Genomic DNA, 27,619 nt, shown 5'->3' with positions numbered 1-27,619 from the left:
TCCCAGCAGCATCTCATCTTGGTCTTTACGAATTTACCATCCTGACCTTCTTTAATGTGGTGCCTCATCACCTCTGTTGTGTTCCAAAACTTTTTATCACCCAGAAAAGACACCATCCCCATTGGTCCCCACGCCCCTGAGTTCTGGCAACCACCGATCTCCTTCCTACCTGAATTCACCTGTTCTGGACGCTTCATGCAGGTGGGCTCACACACGGTGACCCCTTCTGGCTGCTTCTCTCCCCGAGCATCACGTCTTCCCAGTTCATTCGTGTCGTAGTGAGTCGGTGCTCCGCCCCTTTTCGTGGCTGAGTTATATTCCGTTGTCTAGGGGGACCACATTTTGTGTGTCCATCCAGCAGTGGATGGGCAGTTGGGTCGATTCCATTTTCTGGCTGCTCTCCGTGTCAAGCAGCACTGAAGGGTGCCCTGTGGACCCTTGCGTGCGAGGACTGGCCTGAGGGTCTGTTTGTGGTTGCCACGGCCTTTTGAGGTCACACAGTCCCCTGTGGCCTTGGGCTGCTCACAGTTTAGAGGTGGTGGTGTGGCGTTCACCTGCCAGAACTGAGCAGATCCTAACTTCTCAGCCCCGAGGGCGGGAAGAGCACCTCCCGCCAGGCCAGTGCCTGGTCACTCCCAGTGTCCAGCCGCGGGCCTCTGCCGGGTGGCTGCGTGTCCACGCACACCACGGCAGCCCAAGTCCCCAGCCAAACCCTGGCCACGCTATTAAATATTTTAGCAAATAAAAATTCTTAAATGTGTGGCCAGATGCCCACATTGACGAAGTGCTTAAGGCGTTTGATGAAAAGCCCGGGCTTGGCAAGTGGGGTGGAAAACAGGCCCCAAGGCAGGTATGTGACATTAAAAGCATCCTGGGCTCCTTTGTGCCCGGCTCTAGTGCACAGAGGCGTGAAGGCCAGCGTCCATCTGTCGCCGCCACGCGTCCTGACACTCAGCAAAGCCGGATGGATCTCAGAGCGGCAGCCACACTGCAGCCAGCGCCCAGTGGGACGCTTGACACAAAGGCCCCGCCATCAATATTCATGGCTGGGCTGCTGGTGGCCTCGGAGCGGTGCAGGCAGGATGGCGGCAGGCACAGGCAGGCGCCCCTCTGTGGCTCTGGCTCTCCACTTTGGTCGACCGAGGTAACTGCTTCCTGGCCATTGCTGCCTCCCGAGTCTGTGGAAGCTTCCAAGAGACAGACGTGGACCCTCAGAGGCAGAGGGAAAGATCAACCAAGCCCCTCGTGAAGGCAGACCTCCCCCCACCCTGGGGGGAAGAGAGGGAGAGAGGAGGCCCAGGGGATGGGAGGCCGAGGGGCATGGCAGGCCCACGGGGGTGGGGGGAGGTGGGGGGAACACAGCCTGAGGACAACCGGCCAGAACGCCTTTCAAACCTAACAGGAAGCCTGAGCTCAGTTGTTCCTTAGGAATCCAAAGGGTTGATTTCCAGCATCGTCCGAGGGCTACTGTGGTGTCCAGAAGGACGGCGGTGGTGTCCACGCCGTGGCACAGGAACGATGCCTGCTCTGTGAGCTGCCTGACCGTCCAGTCTCTTTTCACCGCTGATTTGCTGATTTGACCCTGAGTGTAGCAAAGGCGGTGGTGAGCGCAGGCTGTGGGTCCTCGCATTGGCACGCCCCACTAAGCTCACGATCCCCGCAGGCGTCAAGGTCTGGAGGGTCCCCGCTGCAGAGGACGGCCCTGCGTGCAGGGCACGGATTCCTGCAGGCCCTGGTCTGGACTCCTGGCCCTGGCTTCCCCACCCGGTCTTCAGATGCTCAGGGGAGGTGCCTGCATCTGAAAAACACGGCTGCCTGTCTCCCCCATGAAGGCAGCAAGGACACCCCGGGGCCTGGCAACCAAGTGAGGGTGGGGAGAAAATGTGTCTCATCCTCCAAACAGCACCACTTCTAGGAAGATTGCACAGGGGTTCTGGGGTCCCAAGCCTTCACACGCTGTCCAGGGACCCTGAGCGGATCCTGTGTGAGAGGGCGGTATACCCGCTAGGCGTCAGTGGTCCCAGGCATGCGCATCCCCCACCTAGCAGAGTCTCTACACCCACTTCACGGGCCAGGACGCCGAGGCCCGGGGTGGTCCTTGGCTTGTCCCGGCCCTCTGCTGCCCTGTCATGGATGCCCCAGCCTCTGCATCACAGGCCCGCCTCCACACTGGGAGAGATGGCTGTGTGGTTGCAGAGAGCCTGAGGGCGCACTTCCAGTCCTGGGACCTGAGCACACTGCAGCTCCCCGAGAGGAGCCCGAGAGGAGCTGGGTTCCGATGCCCCACATCCCCTCCAGCATGCTCCAGCTTGGCCTCTCCCTCATTTCACAACAGTGGAAACTTAACAAAAGTGCCACAGAGGAGATTTTATTATTGTGGTTTTTATATAGGACCCAGAATGGCCCCTTCAATACAAAGTCATTACTGTGGTTAAACTCATTCTGGTAATTGGCACGGGCATTTATTGTTGCCTGTAAAAGATAATTTCAGGGGACCGATAGAGCCAGTGCATCCGTGAGTCCCCGGCCGGAGTTCCGGCCCCCGCGGGACAGTCATGTCTGACTGCAGGGCCCACAGGCACCGTTTCCCCAAAGAAAGGTGGTCCAGACCCTGCAGCGTGCGTGGGAATGTTTTTATGTGCAGGAGGGTGATTTTCTTTCATCCTCTCCAGTGAACTATCCTGGTGTGGCGGCCTTAAAAATCCACCCCCATCCTCTGAAGCCTCCCCCAAAGAAGGTGTGATCCCCTCTGTTTGAGTGGGAGTCAGACCTAGTGACATGCTTCTAATGAAGGTGGAGGGGTGGTCGGTGATTTCCAAGACCAGGTGACAAGGCATGGCTCTCCCTGGGGACAGCCGCCACGTGGTGAGGCCTCACTGAGGCCCTGTGGAGGGGCGCGTGGTGAGCCCGCGTGGAATGACAGTCCCCCACCCCCAGCCAGCCTCCGCCTCCGGAGAACCAGGGCCAGAACTGTCCAGTGGAGCCCCTCCTGAGTTCCTGATCCTAGAAGCTGGAGGTAACAGCGTCCGTGGCTGTTGAGGGTGCTGAGTTTCCGGCTGCCTTGCTGTGCAGCGACAGACCCCCTGCAGGGGAACTGCGGGCGCACTGCCAGGCGAGGAGCCGGGAGCAGAAGCTCCTTTTGTCCCTCTGGGAGAAGGACGTCACCAGGAAGGCGTGAACACGTCCCGAGGGGAAACAGGGATCAGCATGAGAGGCGTGGGGCACTGTGATGCTCGGCGCTGTCCATGGCCGGAACGCTGCTGTCGGCTCCGTGGCGGCTCTGCGGTGCCGGAACCAGGGCCAAACCAGCAGACACTTTCCCTCCCCGTCAGGAGGCGGAAGTCTGAGGGCCAGGTGCCCGCCCCGTTCCGTGGGGAGCCTCGGGGATATGGCTGCATTGACCCCACTGCTGGCGGCCGCGGATCTGTGATCACCTCTCTCCTCTCCGTCTTCCCCCGCCTTCCCCTCCCTGTGGGCCTGTCCCCAAAGCCCCTCTGCCTCCTCTCGTAGGGGTGCTCAGGATGGCCTCCAGGACCCACCCCAACTTAATCTCAGCACCCCAACTTAATCATGCATTTTTCCATGGATAGCATCTCAGGATCAGGATGTGACACACCCTCTGGGGCTCCTGCTTCGCCCGTGACTCCATGACTGCTGCCTTCTAGTTTCAGTTAGAGGTATTCACGTGCTGGGAAGACCAGTGAGTTGAGAAGCCCCTGTCGGGAGTCCTGCCTGCCGGGCCCCCAGGGGCTGAGCCATCTCTCCAGAGAGAGCCTGAATCTGTAAATTTCCCTGCCTCCGAAGCAGGGATCGTAGCTGTATAAACTCAGCTTCTTGCTACCTTTTTACTTGGTAGGCCTTGGAAACTGTCCACAAGGAGGACGTCCATTCCTGGTGGTGGCCATGCACGTTCCACCCCGCGGGCATCCAGGTTGCACTTAATATAAAAGATGTAAAGTGCAGGGAAGCAGGTCAAGGCTTCAGATCAGTGCCGATCACAGAATGAGGGCAGCAGCCGCCCATCTGGGTGTCCAGCCCACAGGCCTCGCCCATGACGTCTGCTGGTCTCCATTTAATGAGTGGTTCTGGATTAAAATGGGAGCCGACAACAGACACAGATCTGTATTAAATCTCTGCAAAATGAAAATTGCAAAGACTTACTTACGGAGGGTTGTTAGGAGGAAGTGTAATCACTGGTTCATCTGGCTGCCCCCTCGCCGCCTGGCAGACCCCGAGCTGCTGTGCAGGGTTATGAATGCCTCTGCCTCCTCGTGTGTGAAGGTGGCTTCCCGCTGACGTCCGTGGCCTGGGCACTTGGTGCCTCTGGAAGCAGTGCGCTCAGAGGCGTCTGGGGTGGCGCCCAGGGCACCCAGATCCCGGGGGCCGTACACCGGGGACAGCAGTGACCTATCCCCACGACAGCCTTTAAACTCACTTTACTTATTAAAGACTTTCCCGTATTTTTCTCTATCAAAAAATACAACAGAACAAAAAGTTTGAGGCAAGATTCCAGTAGGAACTCCTTGGCCGCTGGGACGCGTCTCCTGGGGGCCCCGGGGCATCTCACCAGCTCCCACCGGGCTGCATGGGGGTCAAGTCTGGGCCCTTTCTCGCTGTGAGACCCTCAGACGGCTCTCCAGGTTCCCACCAGCCGACACGCAGCTTAGCAGAAGCCCCAGTGCCAAGCTTGTGGGGAGGTGATACCAGGGGGGTCCCTTGCCACCTGCTGCCCCCTGGGCCCCTCGCTGGCTGGCATGTTGTCTAATCAAGGCTCAAAGGCGCACCCTGCCCGCCACACCCAGGCCCTTCACGAGAGCAGACCTTGGTCCCCGGCTGAACCCTCCTTCTGCGGCTCCTTGCCCAAACTCTCACCGTCACAGAGAACCCCAGTGGCAGCCAGGGCGCCACACTGCAGTTTTGACCCAGGGGACATGCTTTCAGAAAGGGACAGTCAGGCCGACTCAGAGGGCAGGTGGCCTGGTAACACCTTGGACTCGTTGCCTCGTGACGGTCTGCCCGGGCCCGCTTCATCCCCAAAGGTCTCTTTCACCTCTCAGAGGCCCACACAGCATTCCTTCTGCAAGCATCAAGCTGGCCCCGAACTGTCCAAACCACGTTAGCGTCCATGGGGGCAGCAGAATGACAGTGACTGGTGGGCAGAGCCCTGTGAGGACAGGCACCTGCCAGGGTTCATGGAAACATCTCAGCTCTCCCGAAACCTTACACGCTACTGAGATTATTGCCCCACTTGACAGATTGTAAGACTGTGGCACCACGAGGGGGCTCCAGTGGACCCCAAATGCTCTGTGCTGAGCGGGAGGCCAAGCAACTGCACCCTAGGAGTCCACATAGAAGGTGCTTTGGAGACAGCAGGGCCGGAGAGCAGGTCGGTGGCCTCAGGGCTAGGCAAGCCCGAGTGGGCTTTCTGGGGGTGGCAGGGTCGCCCGCAGCTGGCTTGGCTGTGCCATGCGCTTGCTGGTATCCATGGCTCTGCACCAGGTGCAGGTGTGTTTCTGTCTGTACCACACCTCAACGTGCCTGACTAAACAGAGCTGTGGGCGATGGTGGTTCTAAGCAGAGGGCTGTGAGGGCCGTACAACAGAGCGGAAGTGCCTAATGCTGCTGAATCATACGCTACTGAAGGGTTAAAACAGTAAGTTTTATTTTACGTTTTCCCACAATAAACAGAAAGGAAACAGCCACCCTGCAAGAGGCTCCTGCGTCCCCCCCGCCCACACGGCTCCTCAGGAGGCCCTGGGCGCAGCTGTGATCCCCACAAACTGCCACGGAGGCTGTTGTCCCTGACTGATGACCTGCCTGGCCGGCAGAGCAGCTGTCCTGGAGGCGGATCTGCAGGCCTGGAGCAGGCAAAGCCGTGTGCGGGGTCCTTACGGCAGTGCCTGCGGGTCCGTCATCACTGCCAGTGGAGGAAACGGGGCACAGACCCCTAGACCCCCTGGCCTGCTTCCCTCTGTGCCCAGGGGGCTCTCTGCCGTCCTGGCCCAGGGTGCCTTCCTGGAGGGCCGCGGGCCTGGTCTGTTCATGTGCTCTTACTCCGGAAACATTCTTTGTCCACGCCTGTGGTTGAAAGCGGCTGAAAGCCGAGCATTCCCTTTCAAACGACACGCTTAGCGGGTCCGCGGCTGTAATGAGGCCGCTTAATGAAGTCAGTGCCCTTGAAAGCTCATCCGTGACTCCCACGGCTCAGCACAGGTGCTTTTGTGTTAATTAACCAGCACAGCCCTCCGGTCCCGGAGACAGGTTTGGGGGAGGCACGGCTCCTCAAAATTCCTTTTTAAACCGGCCTTACTGAGCAGGAAATTAGAGCAGGATCTCTCAGCGATGCCTGGTCAGGAGCCGTCCTCGTCTCTCCCGCCTGTTAGAGCCTCTGGCTGCCCACCCTCTCCCACCAGCTCCCACCTTTTGGGGACATGCGTCCTGCCGGGAGGAGCTCTTGTCTGCTGCTCCTAGAATCAGGACAGGCTCTGGGGCCATGGGGGGAGCGCGGGGCTGGGGCTGGCCAGGCTGGAGGAGGCATCTGGAGAGCACCCCTGCCCCCCTCTAGCTCAGTGGCACTCTGCACAGAGCTCCTGACTGTGGCCCCACTCCCTGTAGCTCTCACAGGGGGTGGGGTGGGGGACGTGCCCAAGACCAGTGGAAACCACCTCTCAGGTGCTGCCTGTGGTCCACACAAGTGCCCACCTTCTGGAGTAGCCAGGCAGGCAGCAGTGCGCCCCCCACCCTATGCTGACTCTCGGTCCTCCAGGCACCGTCTGGCCTCGAAACGCAGTGGGGGGAGCTCCCGGAGAGGCCGAGGACCCCTGCAGGAGGGTTGGGAGCAGAGAGGAGGCTCCGCTGGTGTTTCTGTTTTTACTGTTGCCCTCTGTTGTTCGCAGAGAGGGTTCAAGGTGACCCTGGGTGGCTGACCCAGCCATTTGCCCAGGACTTTCCAGGGTTTAGTGGAAGTCTGTGTCCCAGGAAACCTCCCAGTCTCAGCAATGAGGCACAGTGGTCACCCTGCAAGGCCCAGTAAAACACACAGGGCAGACTGGGGTCAGAAACGGAAGGGGTTTCAAATACGTCCTAGAGTGAGGTGGGGGTGGGGAGGAAAGGGCCGTCAGGGGAGCTTCTGGTGGTGTCCAACTGGCCAAGGATCCAGGGACCCACGGAATAAAGCCGCGCAGCAGGACACACACGTGCGCCCCGGCCTAGTCTTCCCGATGTCCACCCTGCTGCAGGTGGGCAGAAGGTGGTGGGTCAGCTGCTCTCCGGACTCATCTCCCCTTTCCAAACCAGCCAGGCCTTCCTGGAGCAGATGCAACCAGCACAGAGACCCCAAAATACATGTGGAAGAGTTTAAGGAGCTAGTGCGAGAATCAGGGGAGCAGGGCCACCCGGAAGGACGGGAGAGCTGCAGATGCCATGGGAGAGCGAGGGAGACAGACAGACGGACGAACAGCCGGGGGCAGCCAGGAGTGTGCTGGGGGGGTGGCGGAGGGTCTGTTCCCCAGGCACAGCCCTTGGACTTTGGGGCACGGCTTTTCATCCCGTCTGGTGCCCCAAAGTCGCTTGGTGGGGGAAGCTGACGGAAAGCTCTGGCGGGTCTACTCTTTCTGAACGTCCCTGTTGACCCCTCGGCCCAGGGGACAGATTCGAGGTGGGTGAAGAGCGCTTACCTCACGTCCTGCCAGTAGGTAAAAGGCTCTAATTTATTTTGGAAACCTAGATTCCTGAATACAAAGTAAACAGCTACTTGCCCGTGGGTTGAAATGAAGGTGCCACCCTCACAGAGGGCTCAGCCAGCTGAGAGCTGGGCAGGAACTGGCTGGCAGTGGGGCTGGTCCTCTAACGTGCTCGGAGGATGCAGGACCATAAGACCCAGAGAGGCTTGTTCAGACCGTTTTGCCCATCACAGTCTGGTCGCCATCGACACAGACGGGCGGAACTCCAGCTGCTTCCGTGTGGGTGTGTCTGCTCCTGAGCCCTGAGTTGGTCTCCTACCAGTCTGCGTTCAGTGGACAGCGTCCCCCTGACCCACACAGAAGCCTCCAGGACCTGGAGGGGATCATGACCAAGGGGACCTGGCTCTTGCCTACACCAGGACAACCAGCCGGGCCTCTGCTTGGCTCAGATCCCTGGTGGAACCCCCTGGGCTCGTGCTGCCCCTGTGTTCTCTGGGGTCATAAAAGAAGGCCCAGCCCCGGGCCTGAGACCTAGAGACAGCTGTCCCGGGGATTTTCTGACTTCATTTCCCCCTGTGGTCAAAAAGTAGGGGCTGCTGAGTGCTCTGGGTGCCCAGAGCTGGCCAGGCTGGGAGAGAGGACGGCAGCAAAATGCATCCTGGCAGATGCCAGTGGCCACTGGGGAGGGTCTCAGGCCCTGTTTGTGTCTTGGACTTGTGGCCAGTTCCCAGCCTGGCAGTGGCCTCATAGCACAGCACGAGCCACCCACATGGACTGGGGACCCTGGGCTCCAGTCAGGCTGCATCAGGGCCCCGGAGAGCTGCTGACCGTGGGATCATTGCTTCAGACAAACAGAAGCCTGGAGAAGGCTCAGCCACCCTAATGCGAAGGCGAGTTGCTCCTGTGAGGCCCGCACATTCAGGTGCTGCTCGTGCCCCGGGTGGCACCAGCTACGGTCATGATGGCCCCAGGAGGGCTGGAGTGTCCTGGGGGATGGACGCCATTGGCCAAGCCTGTGCTCAGCTCTGAGTTGCATTCCAATGGCTGTGCCTCGAATGGAACCGTGAAGCAGCTTCCCTTTGCATCCAGCCCTTCAACCCCTGAGTGACCCCCCAGAGCCGACCACAGAAGGGCAGAAAGGTGGTCCATCTGGAGACCCCCTTCCACGTGCACATCTCACAAGTGCCACCACCTGAGTTAACTCCCTGAACGATCCTGGCTGTCTTCCCACTCAGGGAGCCTCACTCAAAACGGCTTTTACATGTTCACATGAACATGTGTGTGTCAGGCTCTTCAGGCTGGGAAAAACCAGAGTAAATCACTTTCTGAAACAGAAAATGCTGGCGTTCAAGGTAACTTTGTAATTATTTGAGCCTTTCTGCGTTTATGGCAACATGGGCTCTGCTCCTTTGGGGTCAAATGGCAAATGTGTCCTGACTCTCTAATTTGATGGAACTGACTTCTGTGGGAGTGCAGAGCCTAGCATAGGCTTATGACTCAAAGATGTGATTGTCGGAGAAATGGTTTAATACACTGTAAATCCTTCTGTTTCCATCCCTTCACATGGGATGCCAAAAGCGATTAGAGGCAAAGACACGTCCCGCGCACGTCTGTGTGGTGAGATCACTGTAACACACTCTGCCGGCTCGGCTGGCGCTCAGGGGCCTCTGTGCAGGGGTTCCCGCCGGAATTCCATCAGGTGGCCGCAAGGTGACACAGGGCTGGCTGTGCAGGTGGGAATGGTGGTCTGTGTGTGTCCCCATCCTTTCAGGAAAGCAGTATTTGTCCTTTATGAGAATGTGCTTCTTTTAATGTCCCTAACCTGCAAGGGAAACTGACATGCAAATGTCTGCCCCAGATGCCCGTCAGCTTACAGTAAGGCAGACAGGGCACCCGCGGGCTCCAGCCGCTGGTGCACGAGTGAAGACAAGATCCCGTCCTTGGAATGGAATCAACCCAATACGAGACCCTGTGCACAAGGGTCTGTGGGTGAACCTGGGTGGCCGGGCAGCCGTCCCTGCCCCACGTCCCTGGGAACACAGCCAGGTTTGGGGGTAGTTCTGCCCTCAGCTGCTGCATGCCAATACCACTCTGGAAAACCAGGGAGGCTGCTTTAGGTGAACACATTTCTAACGAGGGGAAAGCAAGGAATTTTGGGGCACCATCACAACCAAAATGCATGGGGACCAAGTAGATGGAAAAATACCAAATAGCGTGGTTCTGTGCAGGCAAAAGGGCAGGTTGAGGGGCAGTTCTAGTTACACTGACCCCTGGGCATCGAAACACCCAAAGGCCAGAGAGAAATACGTCTGCTGCTGCTTGTTTTAAAGAAAGGAAGGTTGTTTCTGTCCCATCACCAGCTTAGCTGTAGGACCCCCCACTTTCGTTTTCTGACCCAAGCAACCTCTATTTCCACTTGGCAAGCTAGGGGTGGAATGTCGCTGCCTATGGACGTGCCAGGCAGTGAACAAAGTTGGGGGCAGAACCTTGGTGGGCAACCTGCCTCCCCTGACCCTGGCAAGGGACCCCTAGGGAGACCCCGGGCTCGGAGAGGCCTGCCCCAAGCTCCCAAAAACCTGGCTTCCTGGGCTCACACCTGAGCCAGATAAGTCTTGGTCTCTGAGTCGCTCAAGCAGTAGCCAGCATGGCTGAGCCCTCTCTTGTGTGGCTAGTAGAGGAAGAAGGCAGCGCTGGCCCAGATGAGCCCTCCACTGCAGAGTCGGGGGCCCCGGGTCGTCGCCCTGCTGGGTCCCAGGCACGGGTACACAGCCGGCCAGTGTGATGCTGGGTGGCACATGGAAGGACCTCCTCTCGGGAGAAAACTGACCATGGCTCTTCTTGCCACCTGCCCCAGCCTCAGCTGGACTTGGTGCACCAGGATTGAGAGGCACAGGACAGTCATTTCCTTATTGGTCTAGCTTTGGAATTTATTCCTTGAGTCAGTGGACATTTCCTGCTTATTATTAAAGTGAAGGTGACACTTCACATGCTTTGCATTTTTACAATTCACGAAACACATATGGCCACTCAACACTTGAAACAGGGCTGGTCTGAACAGAGGGGGCTCCAAGGGCAAGACACAGGGGGTTTTGAAGACTCAGTACAAAAGAATGTAAAGTATCTCCCTAATAATTTTAAAATATTGTATATTGAAATGATAATATTTTGCATTTGTTGGGATAAGTAAAAATAATCATTAAAATTGATTTCATCTGCTTCTATTCATTCTTTTTATGTGGCCACTAGAAAATGTAACATTTCCCATGTGGCCTGTGTTCTGTCTGCACGGGACAGTGCTGGATTAAAGGGACACTTGCTTGCCCCTTATCACAGCAGATGCATCTTCCTTATCTGAGATGGACCTAAAACCCAGCATTTTCTAGAGGCTGCTTCAAATCTGAATTATGTGCAAAGCTCTTTTCCTATTTAATTCCTTCTCCGGTGCTAGAGGAATGCTAGCTCTGGGTGGTTAGATGCGTGGCGATGCGTCCTTTTGAGCTCAGCCACAGAAATCCTGGGCACCCCTGCAGGAGTTCAGACCCCAGGATAAAACCACCAGATCCCCCACCAGACGTGTCTAGACAGTAGCGGGCTTGCAAACGGGCAGTGACAATGGTTGGCTGTACGCTGGGCACACGGGCTAAGGACAGACTGCTGCTTGCTTGGCCTTAGAATGGTGACTTTGCGGTGCCGACCTGTAAGCGGCCAAATGACACCTATTTTGACAGAACTCGATGCTTTTGCTAGTGGCCCCAGTTGAGAGGCCTGCCTGATTTCACTTTGAATTCCACTCGACTCCAGTGAGAAAGCAATGCCGACACGGGAGAACAGGAGATAAACAGCCTTGCAATTTAGAAAATTGTTTAAATTTAATTTACCTTTTATTTAAGCCAAGTCATTAGAAGAATTTGCTCTCAGTGAAATGGTTCTCTTAAAAAATTGTTCTTCACCCAAGAGTCGGGCAGAGAGATTTCTGTCTTGTGATTCCACGTATTCGCCGAGTGGCTGCTTACAGATCGGCGGGCTGCCTCTCAGAGACCTCCTAGACTCTGACTTAGAAACGTGGCCCAGACTGATGAAATCATCTGAAAGTTGAAATTATGCGTTCAGTCACAAATGAACACTATTTAACTTGATATTACAATGGAATCATATTATTAAAAAAATAAGTTGAAATAAAATACTTTATTCTGAATATAAATGATATACTAAACATGTCTGGTTTTTAATACATAATAACAGAATAAGTGACTGTTTCTGATTATGTAAGTATAAAGTTGATTTAGGAAATGACCCGAGATGTAAATGACATCGGACAGTTGTCCTATTCTCAGCCACCAAAAGGGATTTGAAACAGTTCCCATACTCGGCTTTTCAAATGTTCAAAATTGATACAGTAGTCTGTTAGGGGGGGAAAAAGACAATGAAGAAATAAATATGGAAATTAGAAAAAACCAGTATTAAGCATATGTCTTTATGAGTAAGACTTAATCACACAGTTCATTTTGCAAATACAAAAGGGCCTTTGAAATGTATTAATTAAAGTTAAATGCTATAGACAGGCAGCTTTCAAGGCAGCGGCCGGTCTCCACTAACAAAGCATTAACGACAGCCGAGGAAATTGGGTTAATAAAGCTGGATATTGTAGAAGAGCCACCGGGTGCCACCAGCTCAGACAGCTCCATCCCCAGGGCCATGGGCAGCACCTGGGCGGGGGCGGGGGCAGAATTCTGAGCTGTGCAGGGACATAAAAGAGTCAGAGCCCATCCCGGTTCCCACGGGTCAAGGCGCAGCCCCCTGCAGTGTACTCACCCGTGGCCCAGCCTCCACCCACGGAATTGTGCGGGAGCTGGCGAGGGGGGGAAGGGGCTCTGCGGGGCACCAGAGCTGGACTGGGCCCTTCTCTGACACCCCAGCTTCGAGTGGGGCTGCGGGTTGTGAGGACCCCTCCTCCACGCAGCTGCCTGTGAGCAGAGGGTGCGCTGTCGACTCCACCCAGCTCCACGCGGGCGGCCTGGGTGGGGGCCCTCCCGCGAGACAGCGTGGCTGGGGAGTCCAGACGCTGTTTAGAGCAAATCCCGCAGGCTTGGAGGCAGCCGCTGTCGGCCTGCGCTCACCTCCAGAGGTTCGCACCTCCAGGCAGGCAAAACAAACTCGGGCTTGGGAAAGCCAAAGGCCACTGGTCCCGGGGCTTCTGCCGTCCCCAGTCCGGCTCCCTCCCCGGCTGGGTCGGGGCACATCCACCAGCTTGGATGAGGGGCGGGGGGGGGGGGGCGGCGGAGCCAGAAGAGGTAGACATGCCAGGCGCTGCGCCCCTGGGGCACACGCTCCCCCGAGAGCGCGGCCCTGCCGGTTTCGCCAGAGCAGCAGACGGGGGTGAAGGACGCGCCCCAGCAGGAGTGCCACGACCCGCCGGGCCCAGCAACGCCCTTCCCCGGGCCCTGCCCGCTGGGGCGGCGCCAGTCGCTGCTCTCTTTGGGGCCCTGGTTTTCTTTCTGAGACTGAGCACCGGTGCTCAGATAAGTAGGGCTGGTCACCCCCGTCCCGTCCCCAGTCTCGACGGCCGCGGGTGCTGGGCGGGGACCCAGCGGGCGCTGTAGGCCGCAGGTGTGGATCCCATACCCGGCTCTCCGGCTCAGTTCTGCGCCCACACAGGCTTTGTGCTTCCTGCACCTTGCACTGTTCTGCGCGCGGGCTGGACGCGAGGGGGGCGGCCTCCCCCGCGCGGGCGGGGTCCTGCTGGGGCAGGTGAGAGTCCTGGGGCATGCACAATGGAGGGCGCTGCGGAAGGAGGGGCGGCCTGGGGCCTCACGGCTTCCCGTTACAGTGTTTGCAAAGCGCCGAGGGCGTCCCGGGGAAGGCGGCGCCCTTGTCCGGGCAGGGCAGAGCGGCGCCCGCAGGGAAAGGGCACACGGCAGCCTGGCCGAAGGGCGTCAAGGGCGCGGGGGCCACGGGCGCCGCCAGGCCCTGGCCCTGGTTGAGGCAGGCCACCAGGCGCCGCATCTCGTCCAGGGCCTGCGCCTGCATGAGGATGTAGTTCCTGGCGAGCAGCAGCGTGGCGATCTTGGAGAGCTTGCGCACCGACGGGCCGTGCGCGTAGGGGATGACGGCGCGCAGCCCGTCCAGCGCGTCGTTCAGGTCGTGCATGCGCCGCCGCTCGCGCGCGTTGATGCTCAGCCGCAGCGAGCGCTGCTCCCGGGGCCGCCGCCGCGCGTCCGCCGCGCCCCCGGGCCCGCGCCGCCGCCGCCGCCGCCGCTCGAAGGCGTCGTCCTCGTCGCCGCTCTGCTCGCCGCTGCTCTCGGCCGCCGCCGGGGCGCGGGGCGCGGGCGCCGCGGGGAGGTCGCCGCCCGGGCCCGGCGCGCCGTAGCCGCGGACCGCCTCGGATCCCCGGGCCACCCCGTAGGCGAGGCCCGCGGCCGCCGCGTAGCTGTGTCTCAGCGCCAGGAACGTGTCCCCCGACAGCGGCTTGAGCTCGGCCATGGCCGCGCCGCCGGCGCCCAAGGGCTGGCCGAGCGGGCGGGCGCTCCAGCGGTGCCGCTCCGGGCTCGCGCGTGCGTCCGGCGGTGTGTGGGCCCCGCGCCTCCGCGCCGGGCCGGTCTGGCCGCCTGGGCCCCGCCTCCGGGTCGTGGGCTCCTCCCTCCGCCCCTCCCCCCTCGCCCTACGCCCGTTTGCAGGTGCGGAGGCGCCCGCGAAGACTTCGCGTCTAACCAGTCAGGGGGGACCGGTGGCCCCCTCTTCCCGGACCCCGGCTGCACCAGCAGCGCAGACCGGCGCCGGGATGGGGGAGCCGCGGGGATGCAGGGAGCCGGACGTCTGCACGGAGATGGTGGAGACGGCGGGACCCGGAGCGCCGTACCTGCTTGCCAGCGTCCCTCTACTCACCCGCTGCCACCACGGAACGCTCGCGTGCCCCCTGGGCGCTCGCTTCAGGCCGCCTCTTCCTCGGTACCCCGCAGGAACCGCCCTGGCGCGGCGCAGGGATCTGGCATGGAGGGCACAGCCCAGCCGCAGCCCCGGGTCCTGAGCGCCCTGCGTCGCGGCGGGACTGCGAGGCGTCTGCAGGGACGCCCCCAGCAGCCCTTTCTGGGCCTCCAGACCCACAAGTTTTCCAGGAGGAGTACGTCCTAGGTGTATCTGCGAACCCGGAATTTGTGATTTGGGGTAGGGACTGGAATTTGAGGACAAAATCTCTCGTTTAGGGTAAACCCGGTGTTTCAAAAAATTATCTGTATTTCAGGTGAAAGACTTTTCCCGGGCTTTCCTGCAGTAGAGCCCCCCACCCCTCCCTTGGCGGTGAGGGTGACTGCGCTCTGCTGGAGGGAAGCTGTGGGGCTGCTGGTCACCCTGGGAGCTGGTGCGACTGGGCTGGGCTGGGTCATATGTCCTGGCCTGAGTCTAGGCCAAGACATCCCTCCAGGGATACTGGGGTGGTGCTCCCAGGTGGGTGTCAGACCAGAGGTGTTGTCCAAGCACCTTTGGGTGCAGCCTGATGCATGAGGCCAATTCTGCAGCCTGGAATGGGGGACTGGTGTGAGCACGACCTTCCTCAGGGTGAAAGGTCCACCAGGCAGGGAGTGGCCATCCAGGAAAGTCCCAGTAGCTGGGGAATGGGGCTGGGGACTGATGCCCGCCTGTTGTAGGTTTGCAAGGGGCGGAGTAAGGACGGAGTTTCTCGCAGGAAGTTCAAATGGGGAGGGCAGGAAGCCGCACCAGCCTGGCCCCTTCCTTGGACCCCGGCTGTTTCAGGAACACGCAGAGGAAATGGGTGACATGCCAGGGTGCCACCAGGCAGCTACTAACTTTTGTCCGAGTTCCTCAGCCGAAACCCCATGCCGTGAGCATACTGTGCTTTGCACAGCTTTTCCTGGAGTTGCCAGAGGCGCCGTCGCTTTGTGGATCTTGCCCCACCAGATGCCGCCTTTCCAGGCCTTCCAAGAGTGGGTGAAGGCCAGGACCCCAAGCTTTCTCCCAGGTGGGAAGCTGCCTGGAGGCCCTGGAGTTGGTGAGGGATGTTGCGCCTCACTTAGTAGGGGACAGGTGTCACCCGGGCCTGCAGTGCAAGGCCTCCCAGAGTCACTAACATCTCTGCTGCCCAGGTCCCACCAGGGAGAGGAGTGCTGCCCGAGTGCTGGGGAGGGGGGCAGGTGCCCTGCACTTCAGGGGTGTGAATGGCTAGGAGCCAGGTGCTCTCTGGAAGGTTCTGGAAATCCAGCAATGGCTGGGGTCCTGGCTCTCCAGGGCCTCCATGCTGGGTGCCATTGTTCAGGGATAAGACACAAACACACCGGCAAACAGTCACGGGAAGCATCAGCCCCTCCTTGCTCCGGGCCCTACAGAGAAGTGCATGGAGAGGCCCGCAGGCTGGTGCGTCTGCGTGTCATGCAGTGGGGGCACCAGTGCATCCTGGCTTGGAGTGAAGGGGGCATGAGAAGGGTCTGGGCGAGGTCCCTGTCCGAGAGGGTGCCCTGGACTGCTCCGGGGCTGAGGAAGAGCAGCGGCCACCGGATGTGCTCCAGGAAGAGTTTTCAGGAGGACCATGTGGCCCTGAGGGTCAGGGCACTTGGGGACACTTCCCTGGGGTGTCTCTCCGAGCCTGGCAGAGCTGTTGGGGTGAAGGGGACGCCGAGGGGTATGGACGACCTCCACAACACTGGAGGCAGCATGAGGGGCTAATGGGGTGGGTGCTGGATAACCTGGGATGTGGGACTGGTGGGGCACTTGGGAGCACTGGGGAGGGTGTGCTGTGGATACATTGAGTATAGGGGCATTTGACCTACCTGGGGGCGTCTGGCAGGCACTTGTGAGGTCATGGAAACGCCAGGTGGGGTCAGTGGAGTAATGATTGGAGTCACTGCACAGGTGAGTTTGGCTTTCAGAGCGTGGCCTGGAGCAGAGTCCCAGCAGTGGCCTCAGGTCAACCCCACTCGGGGAGATTACATTAAAGCCAGCCTTCGCATCCCCCTGGGGTTCTGATGGCCATCTGGGGTTGGGCCTGGCCACTGGGATGTCCAAACTCGGGGCCAGGGAGCAAGGGTTCTGGGTAATTGCTGAATGGCCGGGTAACCCAGGACCTTCAACAGCTCAGAGAAGGGCTGGAGGAGGCAGGTCTGCACTTGGAGTCCAGGACCTCGAAACGCCTGGAGTGGAAGGCCCTCCCCAGGGTGATGCCCCGCGTAGGAAAACCACCCACGGTCCTGGCAAAGGGCCGGGACAGCATCGTTTTATTGTCAGTTGCTGCCACCTGCTGGCCACCTGCGAGGCTGCGTTCTGCCCGCAGCGCCCTAAGCGTTCTCAGTTAAAATGTACATTCCCGGCCCGCGCTGGGCTCCTAGGGCAGCTTCTCAGGTGCCTGGTGCCTGCGTGGTGGGGACTGAAGAAACCTAATGTGCTCTTCCCGGTGCACACGGGCCTCACTGGGCGCGCCGGCTGATAAACCAGATACGGACTTTGGTCTGACTGTCCCCACCACCGGCCCCTTTTCTCGCGCAGGCGGGAGCAGCGCGTGAGGGGGACCTGCGGGTGCGGTGGGCGGGGCCTGTTTGCGTGTAAAACAGGAGTCACTGCACGTGCAGCCTAATGGCTGCCCCCAGGGGCAGGCTGGCCACGGCGGGCTTACTCTAACCAGCGGTTCCCCTGCCCTCCCGGTAGCTACCCCGCCGTGCGGCGTGGTCCCTGCGCGTGGCCTGGCCTGGCCTGTGACAGTCAGATGCCATAGCCCACGTGGGCACCTGTGGACATCACCAGCTGCCCCCACTGCTGGGCTGTGGTGGCTGGGTCTCTGCACTTTTTGAGTCTAAAACCCGGTTACTGCATCCAACCTAAGTGCCACGGCTTAGCTGAGCCTCGCTTAACGGTGCTCAGAACACTTACTTAGGTGAGTCTGCACTTGGGCGAAACCATCTAACACGAAGCCTATTTTATAATGAAGTGCTGACTATCTCATGTGATGTATTGAGCGCTGCTCTGAGAGTGACAAGCAGGACGGCTGTCGGTGTGCGGGTTGTTCACCCCTGTGACTGCGGGGTTGGCTGGCCTCTGCCGTCCAGCATCATGAGGACACGAGGGTGTCATACCACGGATTCTGGCCCACGGGAAGCTCTGTGGAGTAGCTGTCGAATGTGTGTTGCTTTCAGACCATCGTAAAATCAGGGTTTGTCTGTACAGAAAACCCTAAAGACTCCACCAAAAAGCTGTTAGAGTAAGTGATTTCAGGAAAGTTACAGGATACAAAATTGATACACAAAAACTGTGTTGCATTTCTATACAATAACTACAAACTGTCAAGAAGAGAAATTAAAACAACAATCCCATATAGAATTGCATCAAAAAAATAAAATATCTAGGAATAAATTTAACCAAGGAGGTGAAAGACCTGTTCTCGGAGAACTGTAACACCGATGACGTGAATTGAAGACGACACAAATAAATGGAAAGGCATTCCATGCTCATGGGCTGGAAGAACTAGCGGCTTTGCCGTGTCCATTCCCACTACTCAACGCCAGTGGAACCCCTATCAAAATCCCTATGGCATTTTTTGCAGGAATAGAAAAGCCATCCGAAAATGTGTATGGGACCCCCAAGGACCCAGAAAAGCCAAAACAATCTTGAAAAAGAACCAAGCTGGAGGCATCGCACTTGCCCACTTCAAAGTACATCACAAAGCTGTAACAATCAGAACAGTATGGCACTGGCATAAAAACAGGCATACAGACCAGTGGTGCCAAATGCAGCTCAGAAATAACCCCACACACATTAACTTACCACAAAGGAGCCAAGGAGATGCAATGGGGAAAGGGCAGTCCGCTCGGTGGGTGGTGCTGGGAAAAGTGGGCACAACGCCAGACACTGTGTGCCCCACTCCCAAAAACTGATCCAAGTGGAATAAAGATTTGAGCATAAGACCTGAAACCATAAAACTCAGAAGAAAATAGGGGGCAAGCCCCTTGGCATTAGTCTTAGAATGATTTTTAGGGGGTTTTGGTACAAAAACAAAGGCAACAAAAAGCAAAAGTAGACAAGTGGGACTGTGCCGGATCGAAAAGCTTTGCCCAGTAGAGGCGACCGACCACCAAATGAAAAGGGAACCACAGGATAGAAGATATTTGCAAATCATATATCGGATAAAGGGTTAAGATTACAAATACATGAAAAACTCACACAACTCCAGTAGCCAAAATACACTGATTAAAACATGGGCAGAGCCCCAGCCCTGGACTCTGGGTGAGGCGGGAGTCAGCCTGCACTGCCCACTCGGGGGCTCGGGGAGGGCGGGGGGCCTGTTTGTGTCCCTCCCCCCCCCGTTAGCCGCCCTGGAGTTCCCTGAGCTGGCAAGGAAGGCTGGCAGGACGTGGGGCTGGCGGGACAGTCCTGGTGGCAGAGTCAGAGGCGCTTCCCTCTGCTGGGATGGGCCCCAGCCCCCAGGCAGGGGGACTGTGTCACGAGGGTGACAGATGGTCATGCCCCTCGTCTCCGGCACCTTCCTGTCCCCACCAGCAACGGTGAGGAGGTGGTATCCTGAGACTTCACCGAATTTCCTGCCTTTCCTTTGGCGGGGGGCAGTTACCCTGGAGCTGGGGGAGTCCAGGCTGCCCCGGGCTGAGTCACCTGGGCCCTCCCCACACTCCCAACGGGCCTCATTCCTTCCTGCTGCAAAGGCCGAAATTTGGGATCCCCCTGACACCTTTCTGTGCTCCCCGCCGCCCACACCCCGGCCAGCTCCGGTGGGGCCTGCTCCCCCATCCCCACACAGGCCTGCAGGGCCACCAAGGGGGCTGAGTCCTGCTGGGGCTGATGGGGTCCCCGGCCTTTGAGCTCTTATTTCCTTCGGACTCTGGTCCAGATGTCCTGTGAGAGAGGCCATGTGGAGGGTGCCCCTGGGTGTGTGGGGCCAGGGACGACTCCTGGGTGATAGTGGACCTTCGCAGACCCACCCAGCCCAGAGGGCTCTCCCTGTGGAACCGGCTCCAGTCAGTCCCCGACCCGCGAGATCCCCAGCACGTTCCTGGGCTCCCTCCCCTGCCATTCACATGCCCAGACAGACGAGGAGGCGTCCTCTCCAAACACTTGTCAAGCCCAGTCCCTTCCTTGGCCGTCCCACTCTCTCTGCCTCTGCTTGGAGCTGGGGACCTGGGGACGGGAGCCTGGCCCACTCTGTCCTTCGCCCATGGACTCCTCGGCCACCTGCAGGCAGAGCTTTTCCTGCCAGCCCTGCCCATGCCCAGCGCCCCTCCAGAGCCTCTAGCTCTCTTCCTACCCCTGAGCCCCCGCCCCCAGCACCCCTTGCTCCCTGCCCCTCCCCTTGGCTTAGATCGGGGGTGACTTCACAGCACTCCCTGAGGTCTCCTGAGGTCGAGGCCCCTGGGCCCCTGTTGAACACCTTATAGGTGCAGGTGAGTGGGGGTTTCTGCGTGGGCAGGGGGCCCAGGGGAGGGGTTGTGGCCAGCTGTCCATGTCATTAGTTGGGGGACAGTCTGGCTGTCCAAGGCTCCCTGACACCTTTCTGTGCTACCTGCCTCCCACTCCCACCCCCATCTCAAGGCTCCTTGCCTAGGGCTGGCGAGGCGGGTGGGGTAGAGGGGTTGGGGATGGGAGGCTGGTTGAGGGCAGTTCCCATTCTGGCCTCTGGTTGTGTGGGGCCAGGGGCGGCTCTGGGTGAGGTTTGGGGTGGCGGGGCAGAGTCTGAGGGGCCCTGGGCTGCTCTTGGTCCAGAACGCAGGCCGTGAACCCTCTGGAGTAACTGGGACCCAGCCAGGAGGGCGGCAGGTGCTGGCTTTGCAGGGCGGGCCAGAGGAGGAGGGGCGTGCCGCCTGGGTGGGGTCCCAGCCCCACTGGATGCTGCGGACCCTCCTGCCCCTCTGCAGCCCTCTGAGTTCCAGCAGGGGACAGGCGCCCGCATCAGGTGTGGGGGCGGGGGCAAGGTGCCCGGAGGGCGGCAGGTCTGGCCTCGGGAGCACCTGGGCCCGGGGGCCCTGAGAGGGCATCTACACATGAAGGACAGGCCAAGCAGAATGGTTGTCGGGGCCCAGGTCCCGGAGCAAGGCTGCTGGCAGCACACACAGGAACCCGCTGGGTAAACTGAGGCCCAGCAGGTGCTGTGCCCCAGGCAGGTGTGGAGACAGGACCCTGTGTGTGCCATGCGCCCATGCACAGCATGGTCACCCCTGCTAAGATGGCCACAGCGTGGACCCAGGTGCCCTGCTCTCCCTGGGCCCTGCTGGGTGTTGCCTGGGAAAGTCTGTAGGGATGACTGTTTCCCCCTCTCTGAACAGGGCAGCCAGGCTGAGGGTCACCTGGGCAGACAATGGAGACGGCTCCCCCATGCTGAGTGCCCCTCCCCTTGGTCCCTCGGCCTGGCCTCACCAGTCTGGACTTTGGTCTGAGCCTTGCCACTGTGTGTTGTCCCGGGGAGGCCCCGGTGCTGGGCCAGCAGGCATGGAGGCCCTGGGCTCGCACGATCTGGCTGCACAGGGAGTGCAGGGAGGCTGGGCCCTCCCGAGTGCCCACCCCAGATGGGGGCTCCCGAGGCCGACGGGACGCACGGCCCAGGGTCACAGGCCAGCCTGAGCTCCTGCTCCTGGGCTATGCTGGACAGCCCCGCTGCGTGCAGATGCCTGGCCCGGTGCCTGGCCGGCTCCTCGGCACCCCGTCTGGCCTCCGCTGGCCAGCTGCTTGGTGAGTCATGCCTGTGCGGCTCGGGCATCAGCCCCGTTGTCTGCTCTCGGCCCGAGGAGGTTGGCAGGCGTCACCTCGTCCCCCTCTGAGGATGAGGCAGAGTTCTTCCTGGTAAGAGTGTGGGTCGGTGGGAGCTGGCCTGACGCCTCACCCTGCTCCTGGCACGGCCCCGGTGGAGCTCGGCGTCAGTGTGCGGGGGCCCTGTTTCCCTCCGCCCTGGCCTCGGGTCCAGAAGGCCCCTCCCCACAGCTATTTGTCTTGCTTCTTCTGGCGCATTTTCCTCTTTCCTGCATCATTTTGGATTGAGCTTCTTAAGTGATGCTATTTTATCAATATTCCCCTGTGGTCACTCCGTGTCGGCTGGCCGTCGAGGACACGGCTGTCTGACTCTCCTCATGTGCCCCCATGTGCTGTGCCTGCGGATCCCCATGAGCACCCAGCCCTGGGTCTACTGGGGTCCCACCCTTTAATGCATCTGTAAATGATATAAGCCCCATGCTGCATTCTTAAAATTTTTTTGCTTTAAACAGTTAATTATCTTTCAACAAATAAAAGCCATGTTTTATACTTACCTACATATTTTCCCAATCCACCCAACTCTATTTCTTCTGTGCAGCCCTCACCATAGACCTCATTTCCCTTCCACCCGAGTTCAGAGTTTTCTGCCACATTGTGTCTTGAAGCCTCTGACTTTGTTTTGCCTGTAAAAATGTCCTTGGTGAATGTGTTTTTGCTGGATGGAGAGTTTCAGCCGGGCAGACCGTCCGTTTCTTCCAGCATTTCGTGTCTGCACCGCCCTGTGTGGAGGTCCGCCGAGAAGCGGCTCTGTTTCGGATCTCTGTCCCTCTACACGAATGTCTTGTTTTCTTTGCATAAGTTTTTTCCTTGTCTCTGGTTTCCAGGAATTCCATCAGGATCACACTGTCCTTTCTTTGTGTTTATTCTGCTCGGGGTTCATTGAGCTTCTTCAGTCTATGGATTTTCAACAGATTTGGGAAACTGGACCACGATTTTCTCAGGTGTAGTTCTCTCCCTCCACCACCTTCAGGACTGGCGGACGTGCTGCCAGCACCTGTTCTTTCTTTCAGTCTTTCTCTTTCTTTTTCCCTGGGCTTCCTTTGGACGTTCCTACTGCTGTGCCTCCAAATGCACTTTTTCCCTTCGCACTGTCCGATCTGCAGGTGAGCCTGTCCACGCTGTTTTCTTCTTTAGGGACCTTCTGTTACTTACTGCCCAACGTGTACGGTCTCCAACATGCCTGCGAGGAGCGCGGGGCGTGTGTGCCTCGGCTCCCGGGTGCCTGCTGCTCGCTCAGCCCCTCCACGGCTCTGGGTCTGCCTCTGTTGGGTCGCTTCCCTCCTGGCTGTGGGCCCTACTTCCCTCGCTGGCATCCTGCTGGACTTCGTCGTGGTCCCTTGGGAGCACCGGTCTATCGTGCAGGTAAACCACCTGGCATCGGACCCGTCCTTTGCAGGCTTGCCTCTCTTTACGTCTTGATGGGGCGGCCCTGGAGCCCTCTGTGTGGCAAGTTTATCTGCTGCTACCGTGACTTGCTCTGGTGCAGGATGCTGCCCTGAGCCCCTGCAGCTGCCCCGGGCCAAGCAGCCCCCGAGCAGCCCTTCTGGGCAGCACCCAGGCAGCCTGTGTGTCTGAGAAGGTGTGAATGCACGGACGGGGGACCCTTGAGACAAATGGAGAGCAGATGTGGAGCTGAGCTTTCTTCCTGTGGCTCCCATGTTGCTGCACAAATGATTTTGTACTTGGTTAAGATTAAATATTAATACATGGAAAATTTAAACAGGAGATAATCTGGGCCCCTGAACAGTTGCTTCTGGCACAACTAAAAAGCAAATGAAGAATATTTGTTTGGAGCAAGCTTGTTGGCTGGAGTCTTGGGGGCCGGGGGGGAGGCGCCCCTGCAGGGGGCAGGGGGCTGTGCGGCCCGTTTGTCCCTTGAGTGGGCTCTTGCTGTTAACCAGGCTGAGATGAGTGAGGATCGTCTCCTGCTCCTGTCAGACCCACAGACGTGGGGACAGGCCTCTGTCATGACCCACCGCCCCTCTCCATTCTGCAGGGTGGGGAAGGGGTCCGAGCAGCAGACAGTGAGTGGGGTGGGTGCAGAGATCTGTGTGCTGGGCAATGACTCAGTGGTCTCCTCTGCCCCCTGTGCTGACTCTATGCCTATCTGACTTCTCTTTGAGTTTTGACCTGAGGGTCAGGTCAGCACAGACCTTCCTCTGAGCTGGGATCCGGACATTTGCGATTGAAAGAGTCCCACATCAATTTAGTTTGAGAAGAAAAGGGACCTCTGGAGTTTTCGGTTATGTGAATGAACGATGGCTTCAGGCACAGCTGGATCTAGGTGTCCTGATGCTGGCACAAGGCCTCTCCCTGTCTCTCGGTTCTGCTCCATTCTGTGCTGACTCTCCTCTCAGGCAGGTGCCAGCCCCAGAGTGGCAGGAAAAGCATCTCGGGAAAGCAGGCAGCTGGTTCCCTTCCAGTATCTGCTCTCTTGGCCGGGAAGAGCCTCATTCCCTGCGCTCAGTGCTTGTACTCCGGTGGCTGACCCCCCACTCCCACTCCAGGGCTGGGCACCCAGCCATGAGAACCTCTCCCGCATCCCATGTGACACCCGCCTGGTCCCATCCGGTGAGCTTGCTCCTAGGCCTGCGCCCGGGCCGGTCCCTAGAGCTGCCCTCAGTCTAGGTTGATCGTCTGCCCATGGGTCCCCGCCTCCCTCTGTTGGACCCTGCAGAACCCCTCCAGCCCGTCCGGAAGGCAGCCCCGCTGGAGGGTGGCGAGTCACTGAGCTGCGCTAGGAAGGCTTCCTGGATGGGGCTGGGCCGGAACGTGTCCCCCTTGTGCGGAGGGCTGTCGTCTTACTGGGGACTGGCCCACACTGGTGCTGGTAGCTGCCAGCCCTCTCTTCCCCGTCACTGACCTTTCCACCCTTCCCTGCTCTCCGGGAGCCATAGCTGGACGATTCTCCCCTATTTCCTGGCCTGACCTGGTGAAGCTGGCAATGCTGGCCTTCAGCTAGGCTGGCACAGGGGCTCCGCCCAGCCTTGGAACTCAGGGGAAAGCAGGCTACTCCCCCCCCCCCCACCGCCCTCGCTGCTGTCGCTTACCTTGTCTGGAGGGATGGGCTCAGCTCAGTGCTGTTCCCTGTGGTCCAGTCTGCCAGCACTTGGGACTTTTCCTCACAACAGCCCCTTCCTGCACCCCTCCTAGCGAGGGGGCCAGAGCCCACCAGACAAACGCTTATGCCAACCCCAGTTCTTTTGAATTAGGAGGGGAGGGTGGCAGTGATGGAGCCAAGAGGGCCATGTGTGCCCAACGCAGGACAACTGCTGAGCAGCCACTGTCCTGGGCAGCCACTCAGCAGACAAGGCCAGTGCCCTGCCAAGCTGTCTCAGCTGGCGACTGCCCACCACCTCCATGCCCCAAGGCCGGAGCAGCTCATGCACGGCACCACCTGGTGGGCACGCAGCACAGTTACAGCCCACTGTGCCTGGAGTTTCCAAATTAGCCCGACTGAGCAACTTTTAAAAATGCGTGGCAGATCAGATTTCATACTTTCCTCATGAGGAGAGACTCCAGAATGAGGAGAAAATTAGTGCAGCATAAAGATGCTAATCAGCATGAAATGCTGCCACACTCCACACACGCGACCTCACACACAGCATCTCCCACAAGAGATATGGCTTTGGACTGTCAACGTGCGTCTGCTGGTTCCCGGGGGGCCGGGGCCTGCGGCTGTGGTGTCCCCTCGCTGCTGGAGCACCGGCCGGTGCCAGCCACGGTGCTGTCAGCCAGCAGGGCCCCTCTGGGGTCAATGGGAAGCAAACCCCCATTTCCGTGGAGCTAGTTCAGCAAATAGATGGTTGTTAATGGGTGCCTTCCTTGGGGTGTCCGTGTGCTACATCACCCACGTGAGATGTTTGACTTGGTGCACCCAGTACCAGGCCCCCTTGCTATCGCCCAGTGGATGTTCAATTAAACACATGATTGCAAAGTTCTAGTTTCTTCTGCGCCCCTCCCCCTTGCTGTTCTCCAAGGGGCACTATAAGCCGAGACCCTCTGGGCATCATGGCCTCTGTGAGCCTCTTTGTGGCCCTGTCGCTTCAGAACAAGGAGCGTGTTCCACCTTTCTGCCCCTGGCAAACCCTCCCTGTGCCCTTCCTGGCCAGGGCATGGTCCTCACCCTGTGGTTTCTCTCGCCCGGCGATGGGCATATGGCTCTGATGGTGGTCATATCAGGTACCACCTGTCACACTAGGCAGGTGCCCCAGGGCTGGGAGCTGGGGGCCGAGCTGCAGGGGGTGAAGGATCTTGCCCAGAGGGGCACATAAACTGGCATGGTGAGCTGACGTCCTGGCGGGTTGCAACTCTGTCCCCTTTGCTTTTGGGGGTCCCCCCTTAACTCCCAGCAGTGCCTCTGCTCCCAGAGGAGCCTTTGGTAGTGTGGGGTGCTGTGATTTCTTAAGTCAGGTTATGGATGGGAAGGCCAGGTGGGGCGTGGGGGTGGCAATTATCCCATTTTCACCACCCCACAGCTTTCTTTCCCATTGAGAACCTGAGCATAGTGCAAAGTGACCTTGGAAAAAATTCTATTTTTTAGATGAGTAAAGATCCCGAGTAACCAGTTGAAATGTTTTGACTGTGAAAGTACTCAGTACCGGGGACACGTGGGGTTCCTGGGAGCCCGGCTTTCGTGCCGACAAATTGGATCTCCCCACAGCACCGGGAGTCCCACCGGGCCCACTGGCCCCGAGGCAGGGCTGCAAGCATTCCCGCTCTGCAGGCTCACAGGCCAGGGAAGCAGGTCCCAGTCCTCTCTGGAGATCACACCACTCCAGCCCTTCAAAGTGGGGCAGGGCATCTAATCTCAAGGCCCAGGGTGGGAGCCGCTTGTCCCCAGTGCTCCTTGTCTGTGGAGAGGGCCTGTCGCAGCAGCACGCGCCTCCCCCACCCCCAAGGCTGTCACTCCCCAGCCTCAAGAGCCCGCGCATCTTCACACCGTGGGTGCCGGGCCTTGTCTCCTGCTCTCTGTGCTTGCCACGTGATTGCAGAACTCTCACAGCAGCGCTCTGTGGCTCTGCCGGGAATGTTCCGGAGCCCAGGTGGGCTGTGGCACACAGAAGCGGCTCCTGGGCCAGTGTAAGGGGACACATAGCACTGGTGCAATCTGTCCGTGCAGGGACACGTCAACCAGGACCACCAGAGGGGCCGAGCAGAGGGGTGTCCAGGGGCCTCTTGATGAGGCTTGTGAACTGGGGGCCTGGGCAGCAGCAGGTCACTGTGTCCTGGAGGAAGCATGAGGAGGGCTGTTCCTTCCCAGGGAGGACCCCCCGCACCCACCTCCCCCAGCTTCTGCTGGGCAGGCCTCAGCTCTTGGCAGCATCACCCCATCTGTGCCCCCATCCTCACACAACCTCCCTGTGAGTGTGTCTGTGTCCCACTGGTCCTGTTGGGTCAGGGCCCGCTGGGCTCCACGAGACCTCATTGTAGCTCACTCCATCTGCTGGGACCCTATTTCCAAATCAGGTCACCTTCTGAGGTCCTGGGAGTTAGGACTTCAACCAGTGCACAGTTCAGCTTATAATGGGGAGGCCTGGGCTGTGATGGGCATGGGGGTACCCCGCTGCTCTGACTGCCCCCTCCCCTCCCAGGTGGCTTCTCTGCCATCCCTCCTGCCGTCATTCAGCACCCTCTGTCCCCCTAAACCAACGGCACCAGCTCCTTGCTGGTCGTTGGGGCTCAGGTGGCTGACAGTGGCAGGTGGCACCTGAGGTTTTACGATTGGTTGCCTCAGAATAAGTGGGGACCACTACAGACACAGGGGGACAGGACAACAGCTCCCCGAGTCTCTGAGCCTTTGGCCTCTTGTTCTGCAGCTCAGCCCCCACACGTCTCCCGTCCCCTGGGCTGCATGCATTTAAACTCCACCCCAAACCCTCCTCTGGGCACAGTGCCCCAAGGGCAGCGTCTGAGACCTTTTCCTGGGGCTGCCAGCCTGGAGGCAGGGCTGAGGCCCCTGCCTCCCTCAGAGATCTCCCTGCAGCCTCCCTCAGAGATCTCCCTGCAGCCTCCCTCAGAGATCTCCCTGCAGCCTCCCTCAGAGATCTCCCTGCAAGTCTGCTGGGGCTGTGCCAACCTCCCTCCTGTTTAGGTTATTGACTAACCATCTTCTCTTCGTTGTTGTCCCTCGGGGAGCTGGCACAGCGGCTCAATGAGGAAAGATAAGTATCTCCTGGTGTGGCCCC

The 27,619-nt window shown here is 59.1% G+C and overlaps 1 protein-coding gene across 1 annotated transcript; it reads right to left on the bottom strand.

The window, feature by feature from the left end:
- Positions 1-13,475: 13,475 nt before the first annotated feature.
- BHLHE23 (basic helix-loop-helix family member e23) lies at positions 13,476-14,231 on the bottom strand. Its single transcript, XM_037007275.2, has one exon. It carries the CDS (start codon positions 14,160-14,162, stop codon positions 13,491-13,493), a length of 672 nt encoding a protein of 223 aa, XP_036863170.1. The 5' UTR covers positions 14,163-14,231; the 3' UTR covers positions 13,476-13,490.
- Between the last annotated feature and the right edge of the window lie 13,388 nt (positions 14,232-27,619).

The sequence above is a fragment of the Manis javanica genome, chromosome 5 (assembly GCF_040802235.1).
Source record: "Manis javanica isolate MJ-LG chromosome 5, MJ_LKY, whole genome shotgun sequence".
Classification (NCBI taxonomy): Eukaryota; Metazoa; Chordata; class Mammalia; order Pholidota; family Manidae; genus Manis; species Manis javanica.
Note: the sequence above shows the minus strand (reverse complement) of the source record. Positions and strands in the feature narration are given on the sequence as shown.